Source organism: Plectrocnemia conspersa, unplaced genomic scaffold, assembly GCF_051122295.1.
Source record: "Plectrocnemia conspersa isolate PC_06_02 unplaced genomic scaffold, ASM5112229v1 ptg000010l, whole genome shotgun sequence".
In the NCBI taxonomy this organism is placed as follows: domain Eukaryota; kingdom Metazoa; phylum Arthropoda; class Insecta; order Trichoptera; family Polycentropodidae; genus Plectrocnemia; species Plectrocnemia conspersa.
Window position 1 is genome coordinate 7,744,419 of NW_028277174.1, and position 13,415 is coordinate 7,757,833.

At 29.2% G+C, this 13,415-nt stretch overlaps 1 protein-coding gene across 2 annotated transcripts in view; it reads left to right on the forward strand.

Moving 5' to 3' along the window:
* Positions 1-13,415, forward strand: part of Mp (collagen XV/XVIII-type protein multiplexin) — a 486,190-nt gene that overhangs the window by 81,263 nt on the left and 391,512 nt on the right. For both annotated transcript variants that reach the window (XM_088194596.1, XM_088194597.1), the window contains exon 3: positions 12,717-13,258. In XM_088194596.1, the coding sequence (XP_088050722.1) occupies positions 12,717-13,258 (542 nt within the window). The remainder of the gene's footprint in view (positions 1-12,716; positions 13,259-13,415) is intronic.

A 13,415-nucleotide genomic window follows, 5' to 3' on the forward strand; every position in this document is an offset into this window, starting at 1 on the left:
TACAATACAATTTTATGTTTTAATAAATTATTTATAATAAAAAAAATGTAATTAAAACATACATATAAAATCAGATTTAATTTTAACCTCTTATTACGCGATGATAACTGCGTTCCCTGCTTTACCAGCGTCTAAGAAAACATCACTGCGGAAAATATTATATAAAAGTGTTGCGCTTTGCGTAGAGATGGTGTTAGTATTTTTTGTAGAATTTTGAAACCATTTTACTATTTTTATAGTTATATGTTATTTACTTGTGTATAATAATATTTATTTTAATTACGAAAAAATCATATTTTATTTTGAGTTGTATTTACATATATAAATTTATTTCTGAAAATTATATAATTTTCATATACGATTTGATTTACAACGAATAATATATTTAAATCGCTAAAAACATTTTATATTTTAAAAATAAATATTTTTTCACTGTATGGTTCAAAAACGTGATTAAATTAGCGTATCGATTTGATTGGTAAAATTTGTATGCTGGAACAATTTCAGTAAAAGGTACAATCTACCCATTGAAACATAAAAAATAGATTGACAAATATCTCAATAAATGAACGATCAGTAATTGAAAGATTTTTTTATGCATTGATATATTTTTAACGAATACAGATTCAATAAAATAATTCTTTACAAATATTTTACAACAGACAATATATTATAAATATAAGGTCCATAAAGACAAAGCTAAAATTTACGTAAATAAATATTTTTTATAATTTATTATAAAAATATAGTTCAATATATTTAAATCCAGTAAAGATTTTTCTAGCATATAATTAAAGTTTACAGTTTATATTCGTAATAAAATATAATAACATTTTTATTTGAATAAACATTAATTATATAAATAATGTGTGATATAAAAACGATAATTTTATATTTTAACAAAGCGTAATTGTTTTCAATTTAGTATAAATATTATCTTATACTTGTTTTTTTGAATATACAAAACATTTATGTAATGCAATATTTGATATAGTCTAAACTCTTAACCATACTTAGAGAGTTTGCGTTTATATCATCTATGGTTTCAAATCGTTGTCCTTTCAATATCTGCGGGAGCAAAATAAGGATACAGAAGAGAGAATATTTGGTTAATATGGTAGTTGCGGTATCATATCAGTGTCGTTTTTGAGCAAAATATGTGTATTAGTAGTGAAGTATCGTGGTGCAAACTCAAAAATCTTAATCACAATCGAGTATTTTTCAGATTTTCTTACGTAAACAGCTCATATCTGCAAGATAACATTCTTTATTAACCATTTGATCTAGTAGTAAGAATTAATAGCGCACTGTACCTCGATAATAAAATAAACCGGTAAATAACCTTGCCATTCAATAGAACTTGACGTGTTTTTTTACGCTTCTATTGCTACGATGCGAATATTGTTTTAATGGCATAGCAATACACTCATATTTCATTACCGGTATAATGCGTTAGAGTAATTTTAAAAAGTCAAAAACATTCCTAGGATAATATTTTTCAAGGACATCATTAGAAGGGAGAAAGCAGGGGATAATTAGCCTCCGCTTGAATTTAGCCAGAACAATGCATGTCATTTAATAAAATACTATAAATCTTAATTAAAAAAAAATATGAAAGAAATTTTAAATAGTAAATATATATTTTCACTAGTGAAAATATAATTAGTCTGACAGATGTAAGTAAAATTATATGATTATTGTTTATTTACATGGGATGTATAAATGTTACAGTGAAAGCGTATTTTTTGGTAAAGTTATATTTACTAGTGAAGTAAAAATATATTTTCACCAGTAGATATATATTTCTACTAGCAAAAACATAATTTAAATGACTAAAATGTCCATGAGACTCATTTTGTCAGTCGCGAAACGTCCATTTGCTGTTCAAACCCGAACATAACCCAATCAAAGTCCAAAATAAAAACTAATCCAACTCATCCCTTAGGGAAAAATAAGCGGATTAATTAATACAGACAGACATCGCATCTTACATATTGTTTTGACTGCATTTCGATATTACAAGATGTTTTAAAAATATGATAGTTATTCTTCCCGATATTATTATGGATCAAATATAGGAAGGCTGATCAAAGTATTTTAAAACCGAATTTTGGTCAATAAAAGAGTGCAAAAACAATTATCACTTCTCAGAAGTCAAAAATTCACGTCAAAAGCATTAAAATCGTGTCGGCGCCATCACAGTGGAAATGCTCGGCAACGAGCGTTCCCACTGCGACGGTGACGGAATGCTTTAAGTACATAATAACATATACGTATATAAGATTATGAATGCTTTAGATAAAATATGAATTTTGCAAGCGACAACACGGATGATGGGTTTATTATCAGATTTTACTGTCGTGTCTTATTAAATTATGTGAGTTTGAACTTAATTAATGTAATTGTAAAGTCATCTCCGAATTTTGCAAATCTTTTCCGGCCCTCGACACTTTGAAATTAAAATTTATTTATTTACATATTATAACGTCTATATAATACAAATATAAAAAAATGATATATTATATATAATTTAAAAAATATTGTATTAAATTATTTCAATTTTATTTAATATACTCTATTTTTTCTTATAGCTAAGCAGCTCATTTTTTACTTTATTGATTTTCAAACCGATGTAATCTCGACAATGTGGACTGCGCACAATAGTTGGAATGAACATTTGTGGACGCGTGTGTCTAGTAATTAGGTATTTTTTATATCAATTTTTATACGATTGAATATGTTATAAAACATTTTAAAAATAAATATCAAATAACATTAACTCGTAAATGTTTAACAAATTTATTTAAATTGCCTTGTAAAATATGCGTGGTGTTAATTAATGTATGTTTTTAACTAATATACATAATGTATATACAAAACTTATTTTGAACGCGTTTAAATGTAATAATTTAATAACTAGATACGATAATTATATTAAATTTTAATTTTGAATAGTGCTTTAAATATAAATTTAATTATCTGTATAGATTTTAATCACCAAGTCTAAGAAAGCCTTAGGTTTTTAAGTCTTATTTCGAAGTCAAATGTATGTGTATAATTGTTTATATAAAGGCACTAGACATTCAATCAAAACTGATTTAAAAGATTGTATTTACGTTATTAAAAAAACACTGAAAACTGCAGACAATTTGCTATGTTAATAATAAACTTAAATATTATTAAATGTATTTCTTACCAGTTTCACGATCTTATTGATCTTACTAATGCCGCATCGTTGTCATATCTTAGTGTTGTAGTTTTCTATTTCCCGGGTACTATGTCAACACTATGTCGTTCGTGGCATAGTCGGGGCAATTTTAATTGCATGTGTACGTATAAATTTGTCTCGAATAGTAATCAAGGTCTTAGTGTTTTAATTGAATAAAATTAACATTGTTCACGAGTTGGCTTAACGCGATTTACCCCAGTGCGAGGGAGAGTCAAACGGCGTGTCAATAGTAGGCGCAATTGTTGCCGGGTTAACTCCTTTCGTCCTCTCGTTATTATCCTAGCGATTTAATTCAGATCTAACGCCTCCGTGAAGCTTCCAAAGAGAAAATCCTGTATACCTTAATTTAGCAAGAGCTTAAAATCTGCATTTAAATGCCACTAGTATGATTTGACTGAATCAAAATTATTAGAGTTAGTTATTTAGACAACATTTTTTACGTAGCCTTTATTGGGTTTAAAGCTTAAAAGATACATAGCTTCCTTAGAATTGTTATGAACACTCTCTTAAGAGATAAGTAACAATATGTAAAATAAATTATCAATGTTCAAAACTATATCATCGGTTGAGATTTCATGTCTACCCTTCCTTAAAGGGTACTGCATCATTGTATGGTGTAAAGATGTAGGAGCTGTGCAAGTATATCTGAGACACGGCTTATTTAACCAATCTAAAAACAAGCAGGAATGATGACGGTGAACATTGTTCACAGGGTTGCCTTGACGCAATTTACCCTTAGCGGACGGGGTTACAAAATGGCATGTCAATAGTAGACACAAATGTCTACGAGAATCCGTCCTTGCCTATATTATTCCTGGCGATTTAATTCAGATAGCAATGTTTCGCTATAGGTTATCTTGTACGCATAATATGTATATTTTTGCTATGTATCGCATTGATTTTTGTAGTTGTTTGGCTTTGACCTTCTCAACTATTATATAATACACGGTGCCATCCATTCCTATCATATTTTTATCAAGCTGTCATTGTTACAATCGTTGCCACTCCGGCGATCATTAAACAAAGGGTAGAATAAAACTAGTATTATGAGTATGATAGAATAAATTGTCAAGGTCGCGTCCTTTCCAAACAAAGGTATTATGGGTGATTAACGTCTCAAAAGTGATATGCTATTAAGTGTTCCATGCATGATTTTATTACATTCTTGTAAATATACTGTATGTTGTATGATTTTCGATCTTTCTTTTCGTTTGTTCAAATGTTCATTAGAGTGACCTGCTAATTGTAACAAATTGTGCAGGTGGTTGAAATCCCGCAATTTTAACTGTACTGTGTGTTTGTTAGGTATTCTGAAAAATTATAAAAGTTGCGTACTATAGTTATATCCGTTCAGCATTGCAGATAGCTAATGTCGTTATTTCCGAAAAAGTGTCTCTTTGTAAATAAAAAACAGTATTTATGTTTTCTTAACTATATAGTAAAAAAGCATTAATATTAAATTGCATTCCTAATATAAAAAAAAACCTCTTTATTAAAAGATTTGCTACATAGTCGTGATTACTTAAAAAAAATATAAATGGATCCCAATGTAAAATTGAAACGTTTTACATTTTAGATTTTTAGGTACTGAAATTATTGTTAGAGATTTTAACGTCAAATCTGTGTGTCTTAGTTTCTTATATTATTCAATATTTAAAGTGACATAATATTATATCTAGTGTTTCTTATCGAGAATTTCTCGATAAAAATGTCAAATAGAGAATTCTCATTATCAGAAAATTTCTCGAGAATTTTTATAAAGCATTTTTATATTAATAAAATTAAATTTGTATGAATATTTTAAACAGGTTTACAACCACTGCTATTTTAATAACGATGCATAAGTAAAAGCGGGTTCATGCCTTATATGTATACTTCTTGGAAAGTTTTAATTGGGGTCTGAGAATGACAAAAATTGTTTACAAATTTTTAACACTTGAACTCGTCTTATTTTTGCTTAAGTAATAAAAAAGGACATTCAGATAAGATATCTGCCATTTGTTTGAAAATATGCATATTTTTTTGGAAGATCAAAAATATTTTAATGGTCAAGAATTTTTTACGATTTTGTGTTACTCTAACCGGCCGGCGGTTTTATCTTTACTTTGGTGATTTAAGAACCCGCTTCTGATTAAGGGCTATCTTTATTTTTTGATAATTCAAATTTTTTTGTTTTATATCGTTTATGTAAAGTAGCAATAACTATTATAGTATATTGTCATACGATTATTATTGACATCCGAATAGGCCCTTAAATTGTTGTTAAAACAATTGAAAAATATCAAATTTAAGTTAAACTCGAAATTTCAATGGACAATTAAAGAAAAATTATATAGTCAAAAAGACCAGACATTATTGTTATAAATTAAATATTTGCAAAATCCAGAATCTTTCACCAGTCAAAAAAAATGTTTTCTGTAGTTATTTTTCAAAAGCAGAAATATTCTAAAATGGGGAAAGCTTTCATTACATCGCTACATAAGTAGGTAATTAAAATGGTAATATCATACGTTTATCTGGTGTGCAAGATCAAGTAATAAAAATAATATATACCTTCTTTCTAAAAAAATCAAATAGAACATTGCCATAATCATACTAAAAATACTTTAAAAATCACACAACACCTTATTAACCCACTAATCCCCAGATTTAGTCTCTATAACAAGAGCAAACATAAATTTAAATATTATATAAACATAAAATGCCTAAACACACATTGCTTTAGAATCATACATACATTTAATTTTACTAGCACCAGGTGTCCAGTTAAGTAAATAGGTAAAGTTTTAAAATATTATTAAAAATAAGTCATTAATGTTTTTTTATTACTATTATTCTTATTTATATGTTTAATTTTATCTTGTTAACTATAAACCAGTACTTAATATTAATATATGTATTTTCCTGTATTTTTAATCTTGTAATAAACGTTTACATAAAAAAACTTAATGAGATTGTATTAGCGTAAACGTGTACATCGTATTGTATATTTAAAGCAAAAATGTCGTATTTTTTTTTTTTTTATAAAAGTTTATTTCTTAAATAGACATAGGTAAAATAGCATACAGATATATTAAATGCACAATACTGGTTCATAACCATTTACATTGCTTACAAATTGTTAAGTTATACAATAACATAAAAAAGAATAATAAATTATACGAGAGTATACTAAATTAAAGGAAAAATACATAAAACCTTTTACAAATTTAAAAAATACAAAAAAAAAAAAAAAAAAAAATTTGGAAAAGAATGAAGCAGATGAGAAAAACAAATTATACAAAATACATAATATACAAAATAAACACATACAAAGGTAAATAAACCTAGCCCTGTAGACCTGAAACTGATGACACTGCGATGAGCTTAACTGCATCAAAGCAATATGTGCTTAGGCATTTTATGTTTGTATTTAAATTTAAGTTTTGCTTTGTCGTAATCACCGATTCTTGAAATTAGTGGGTTTGCGTGGTCTCGCGAAATTTTTTTATAGGTTTTTTCGGTTTGATAATAACAGTATTCTTTAATGGTAGGAATTAAATGTTTGGTGTGGAGTTTTTTAAGGTTAGTATAAAACGGTGTATTATAAATTATTTTTAAGGCTTTATTTTGGATTACTTGAAGTTTATTAAAATTACTATTACTCGCGTTACTACACACTGAACAAGCGTAAGTTAAAACAGGTCTGATTAATTATCTATAGACTAGAATTTTATTTTTTATTGTAAGCGCACTTTTTCTATTAAATATTGATTTTAGAGCCGCAATGGCGCCGAGCCCTTTCGACCGGAGTTCAGTTATATGTTTATTGAATTTTAGTCTGGTGTCCAGGTGTATACCCAGGTATTTAACGCTCGCTCTCCATTCAATGTTATGCCCTTGTTCACTTTTAATGGGTGCAGGCAAGGGTTGTTTACGTTTAGTGAATATTATACCTTCTGTTTTGTCTTGATTAATTTTAATTCTCCATTTCATAAAATATTTTTTTTAAGTTTTCAAGGGATTTTTGAAGTTTGACTGCAATAGGTTTAAGACCATAAGAACTAGTAAGGATTGCGGTGTCGTCAGCGTACATTGAGAGTTTAGTATTTTTTAACATTGGAATATCATTAGTATATAGAATGAAGAGAAACGGGCCAAGTATACTTCCTTGAGGAACACCAGCTGGTATTTTACGCGGCGTCGAAAATGTATTACTTAGCGAAACAACATAGCTTCGATTCTTCAGGTAAGACCGTAACATGTGAATAATGTAATAGGGAGTTCCATATTTTAAAAGTTTATACATTAATCCATCATGCCATACTGTATCAAAAGCCTTTTCCATATCTAATAATAAAAGACCAGAACTTTTTTTCATATTAAAATCGGCAGATATGTGCTCTGTTAATCTATTAAGTTGATGCGTAGTCGAGTGATTTTTGCGGAAACCAAATTGCTCATTAATGAGTTTGCTATTAAGAGATTCCTTTAATCGAGATAATATAATTTTTTCAAATAATTTGCTAAATGAGGGCAGTAAACTTATCGGGCGGTAGTTAATTGGTATGTTATCTGCTTTGCCAGGTTTTTTTATCGAATGAATTTTTGCCGTTTTCCAGATTATTGGGAAATATCCAAAAGATAAGCATGAATTAAAAATGTTATTTAGGTACTTAAAACAAACAAAAGGAAGGTTTTTAATCAATATATTCTCTAATTTATCTATACCTGGAGCCTTTCTATTTGATAATCGTTTAACAATACTAAGAATTTCTGATATGCCGACTTGGTTAATGGATTTTTTATCTATTGGAGTTTTACTAATATCTTTAATTGCCCGGTCTACTTTATTTTGGGTTTTTTGGTCAATGCAATTTTGCGTAAGTTGATAAGATGTAGAAAATGTCTCAGCTAAAATCTCGACCTTCTCCTGAGTCGTGTTAGCTACGTTGTTTCCGGTTTTTAAAGGTGGTATATTTGAGTTTTTATTTTTAAGCGATTTTGTCATTCTCCATATGGAATTATCTCCCGGTTTCAAAGCTTTTAGTTTACGCGACCACGAAGCGTTTTTGATGTTTTGAATTTGAACGCGAATTTCATCAGTTAGTTTGTTAATTAGAGTTTTAAGTAAAAATGTCGTATGATAGTCACATATTATTGTTTATTTCAACGAAAGTAAGCTGATCAATCGCAATTATGCAGCAATCATGCACCAAAAGCGACGTTCGCTTGATGGGCATTGTCCAAGGTCGTATTGCATTGCAACGTGAATCTTATGGATCCGGCGATTTATTATATTTGTGACCATTTTGCAACAAATAAATACTCTCTCAATGACAGATAATATTTACTGTAAGAACAAAACTCTCGTATTTATTCTGTTCGTAACGAGGGCTTGTGTGGTCTAAATCCTTTACGCTATTGTGGTGTTCTCTTGTTAATGTATGATCATTTTGGTCATAGTGAATTAACGCAAGTTTTAAGACAAAGACCCTTTTAAACGTGGTCATCTGTGTGTGGTCACCACGGATCAAATATATAACAGGATATTTATTATATGCTGTATTAAGCTTCCCTAAAGAAGATTCAAGACACGATAAAGAATCGCGACGCTCAGGCACGAACTCAACGACTAGGAGGTCTAGCTTTAGTAGATTTTCTTAAGTTTTCAGACTTCTAATGTTACAGAAAGGCATTGCCAAACAGTGTGTCAATAGTAGGCGCAACCGTCTCCGGGTTGAACCCGTGCTATCGTTTATTATTCCCGACGATTTAATTCCGATCCAGCGCCGCCGGCGAGTTTCGCAATAGGACATCCTGTACACGAAAACTTTCGCCCGTGGTAACAGTAATGGCAGCCAGCGAAAATAAATTCCGGAATCTGCGGGCGCAAAACGCTAGGAAGCTCAGTCGTGTGTCAAAGATTATGTTCCGCCGCTCATAAATTGCGAGCCAGACCGTGATTCCTATAGCCAGTTTTCTTCGCGCTACTTTGAGCCGGAAACTTTTAGCAATTTGTCAAATCGCTTTTTACGCCGTCCCGACTCTCGCCCCCTGTTCTATTCCCTTTTCGGCGCAACTTTGAAGTCTTTGTTATCAATCGGGCCTCCGGATTGTCAATATGGGAGTGAGGGGTGTCGACGATGCGGTAACTTCGCCGTTGGGATGCTCGCTTATAGCCCAGGCGATGGATAACTCAAGCGTGTCATTAGATTATGGTATTCGGGAAACAATCAAGATGAAAGTAATACAATAAATAGAATAAAATAACACAATGTTAAATATTTCATAAACATGGTTGCGCGGGAGTACCTGCATTATTTTTGAAGATGATTTGAAGCGGTAGAGAAATTAACAAAGCCGTATTCTTACATACAAATAAGCACACAGACGCTGATTTATAAGACAAAATAAGCGCGAAGGTCACTTTTTGAGCAAGGAGCGTGCCAAATTTTAAATAATACTTATAATAAACTAATAAACTATGAGACTAAATTTCGATAAATATTTGATGATATGTCAAACGTGTTATTCAAATGTTTTGGAATATTTGATGATATGTCAAATATGTTATTCTAATAAGTAGAAATAAATATTATATAGTGATTCGCTTTATAAATATAATAATATGATAAATCGATATAACTATTAATAAACCTTGAAAGCTTTTGACGCATTTGACCTAATTTACCTGAAAAATATTTGTCTCTGCCTGTTAATATGATTAAAAAATAATATGATGTAAGTTCTTAGTTATTATTTTTGTAAATGTATCACTAGATAAATAATTAAATAATGCAAAAAAATAAACCATTTATTAAACTACTTGTTACATTATAATTATTATGTTAAAGGGTTAAAATGCTTTATTGTTTTTGTTATTTTTTATATGTGACTCTCCTTATCGAACTAGCAAATCACATCACCTGAAATAATACCACAATAAATAATAAAATAAATACTTTAACTAGTCTATGATAAATGACAAAATTAATTAATGTTTTTTATAGTCGGCGTTAAAGCTAAAATTTCACTGTTTCATTCCACACACGCTTGTTTATATGCATAAATTTAATATAACCCATTACGAAACACGGTTGATGAAGTACATAAAATCTCGAAACGTTTATAAATTATATATTTATACGCAATTTCGTTTTTAACCCCCACAACACCCCGCTCCAAAAGTTGGGATAACTTGCGGAAGCTAGGGTTATATTAAAATACTTGGCAGTAATATAACTAAATTTCGGACTAGAATTGCGGTTATAAATGGCCATCTATTCAGTCGTATGGTTTTATTGCCATAATATTATTATGCGAATACAATTCCGTGACAATAGGCAATATTTTAAAATTATATACCACGTACGCGGTGAGCTTTTTGCGCTTTTCATTTGCGAACGGCGTTTCTTTCGTGGTAACTATATCTTATTGGAAAATAAAAAATGGGTAACTTGTTATCGGACAGATTTATTGTATTAAAGTACATATAGTTTCAGCTTTGAACAATTAATTAACCGCGTATAATGCATACAAATTAAATGTAATACACGAAAGAGCTTTCTAAGTATTCAAAATTAACCTACACTTTAATTCTAGGTAAATATATTTTTCATAATATTTAAAATTCATATTAAATTAAATTAAAGTGTTATATGAAATTAAACATGTATTTTTTTATAGTTAATATTAGTAGTAAAAGGATTAAATCATAATACAAATAAAAGAAATCGTGTAAATGGAACAGTATGCTATTTTAAAAGATTGAAACAATAAAATAATTATAGTAGCATTTTATTTTAAAATAATTATGCTGTAGTTACAAAACAATTTTCATCTAAATAAAGAGACTCACTCCACATTTGGGTAAAAATTCCATGCGTATACCTTCTTTGCTGTAATTACTACAAAAATCTAAAAAGTTTAGAATGAAAGTATGTTTTAAGTATTATGATTGTCAATTAAAAATGTTACAACAACAAGACAAGATATTTTCTATTTCTTGACAAAAGTCTCAAAAATTAGATATATGAAAATATGAATTTTATTTTTAACAATTTAGGTCAATATTTATGCATATACATTATTTAAAAGTAAATAATAAACATTTTAACGAACAAGAACAGTCTTTAACCTTTTAAACGCCGGCGACTTTTTAGTGAGTCATCTGTTATTTTCATTTACACGTCATTATCTCTTTCTAAAAATAAATATGAATATAAAATATTAGATTTACTGATAAATGAAGCTAGTATAATAATATTTAATAATTAAAATAAAATTGTAAATAATTCGTTACCTTGTTTAAAGAAATTAATTTGTTTATACAGCCGGCAAGCGATTCATTGAGTTATAGTTATTTTTAAGTCACGGGCGAAAAAAGTCAAAATAAAATGTTTTTTAATCGTAATACCTTGAGTCGGTCATAAAACTTAAATGAGACACAATGTTTTCGTAGAAATTTCTGTTCTTTTTCGTATTACCTGCTCTAAATGCAGCTGTTATTTTATCAGATTAAAATAAATGTTTGTCTTAAAAATTGCAGAGGTTGTAAACAATTTAATATTATTTTTATAAATTTTAAATAAAAATTAAAATCAGTATCTTATTATTTTTTTAAATAATTAAAAAAAAATTTTTTTGAGAAAAAACATAAGAAATATGTATATAAGGAATTATGTACATATTTTCAGTTTATTTTGATTATAAACATTTAAGATACATTTCGCTTAATTTCTACTGTAATAATAAATAAATTTAATAAAAAAATATGATATATATTATTTCTTCAAATTTATTTAAATGTGTCATTCATCGCTATTCGTTTCATGTTTGAATTTATGTAGGTATAAAATTTTCATTCACAAGGGCTAAGAAATATATATATAATATATTAAAAAGTCTTAGATTTAACCTTTAATTTAGATTTAACTTATAGGTAAATTAAAACGATTGTTTATTTTTTCTTACAAAACAAAAACCACTTTTATAATGATATTTTTCATGGTCATGCCATTTTTATTCATAAAAATAATAATTGAATTTGCTTCATTGCTTACCGAGGCACTGGTAATGCATTCTGTTGTTTCGACCAATGAAAAATAAGCATTCAAATATAAAACAAGATGGCCGACAGTACCGTGACAACGGTTTTAAATAATTATTATTTAATAACAAAATTTTGCTACACTACAAAAATTTTCATTAATTCGTCATTTTACTGAATAATCGGATTGCAAATTAACTAGGTGTGTTATAACTATGAAAATTAAATATATACATAATGTGTTAAGGATTAGAAGAATACATTGATTGAATTAGATAAACAATCATAAAACAATATTCGTAATGAAATCTTCAAATTTTGAATTCCCGGTGACGCAATTGTCGCAATATGTCATATTTTAATTGTTTGTCATACGTAAATGTTATTAGATTTATCATTGCTTCTCAAAATTATATGTATTTTTAATCGATAACATTTCATTTTATATATTTTCAGGACTATACGAACACGACTTATTACGATCGTTTCCAACACCGTCAAACAATGCGAAGGTTTTCGCAATCCGAGGACTGGATGGCTTCGCCGCTTACGGTCTGAAGCCCGGCTCGAAAATTAAATTCCCCTACAGTCTCTTTCTACCCGAGAAGCTCTACGAAGAATTTGCGATAATCACAACGGTCAAGCCGAAGACCAACGATGGAGGTTTTCTATTCAGCGTTGTAGATCCTCTAGACACAGTGGTACAACTGGGCATACAACTGATACCATCAGGAGACGGGATAAGCAATATAACTCTTCTGTACTCTGACGTGAGCATGAGAGTCTCCCAGAAGATTGCTAGCTTCGTGGTACCAGCATTCGTGGACAAATGGACCAAGATCGGGCTGAGCGTCATGAAGGACAAAATCACTCTACTGCTCAACTGCAACGATTTCCAGACGATGGTGGTGCAGAGGAATCCCCTTCAGCTGACTTTCGTATCTGCATCCGTCTTGTACGTGGGTGAAGCTGGACCACTTCTGGGAGGAGCTTTCGATGTAAGTGTCTTTATATTATTTATTTTATTACTGCAAATTAAAATTAACGTAATGCACATAATCTACGATAAGGCAAGATTACTGATTCGACAAATTGATAGCTTAATATAGAATTACATTTATTGCTATCTACATAAATATCAGATTTCAAATTTGT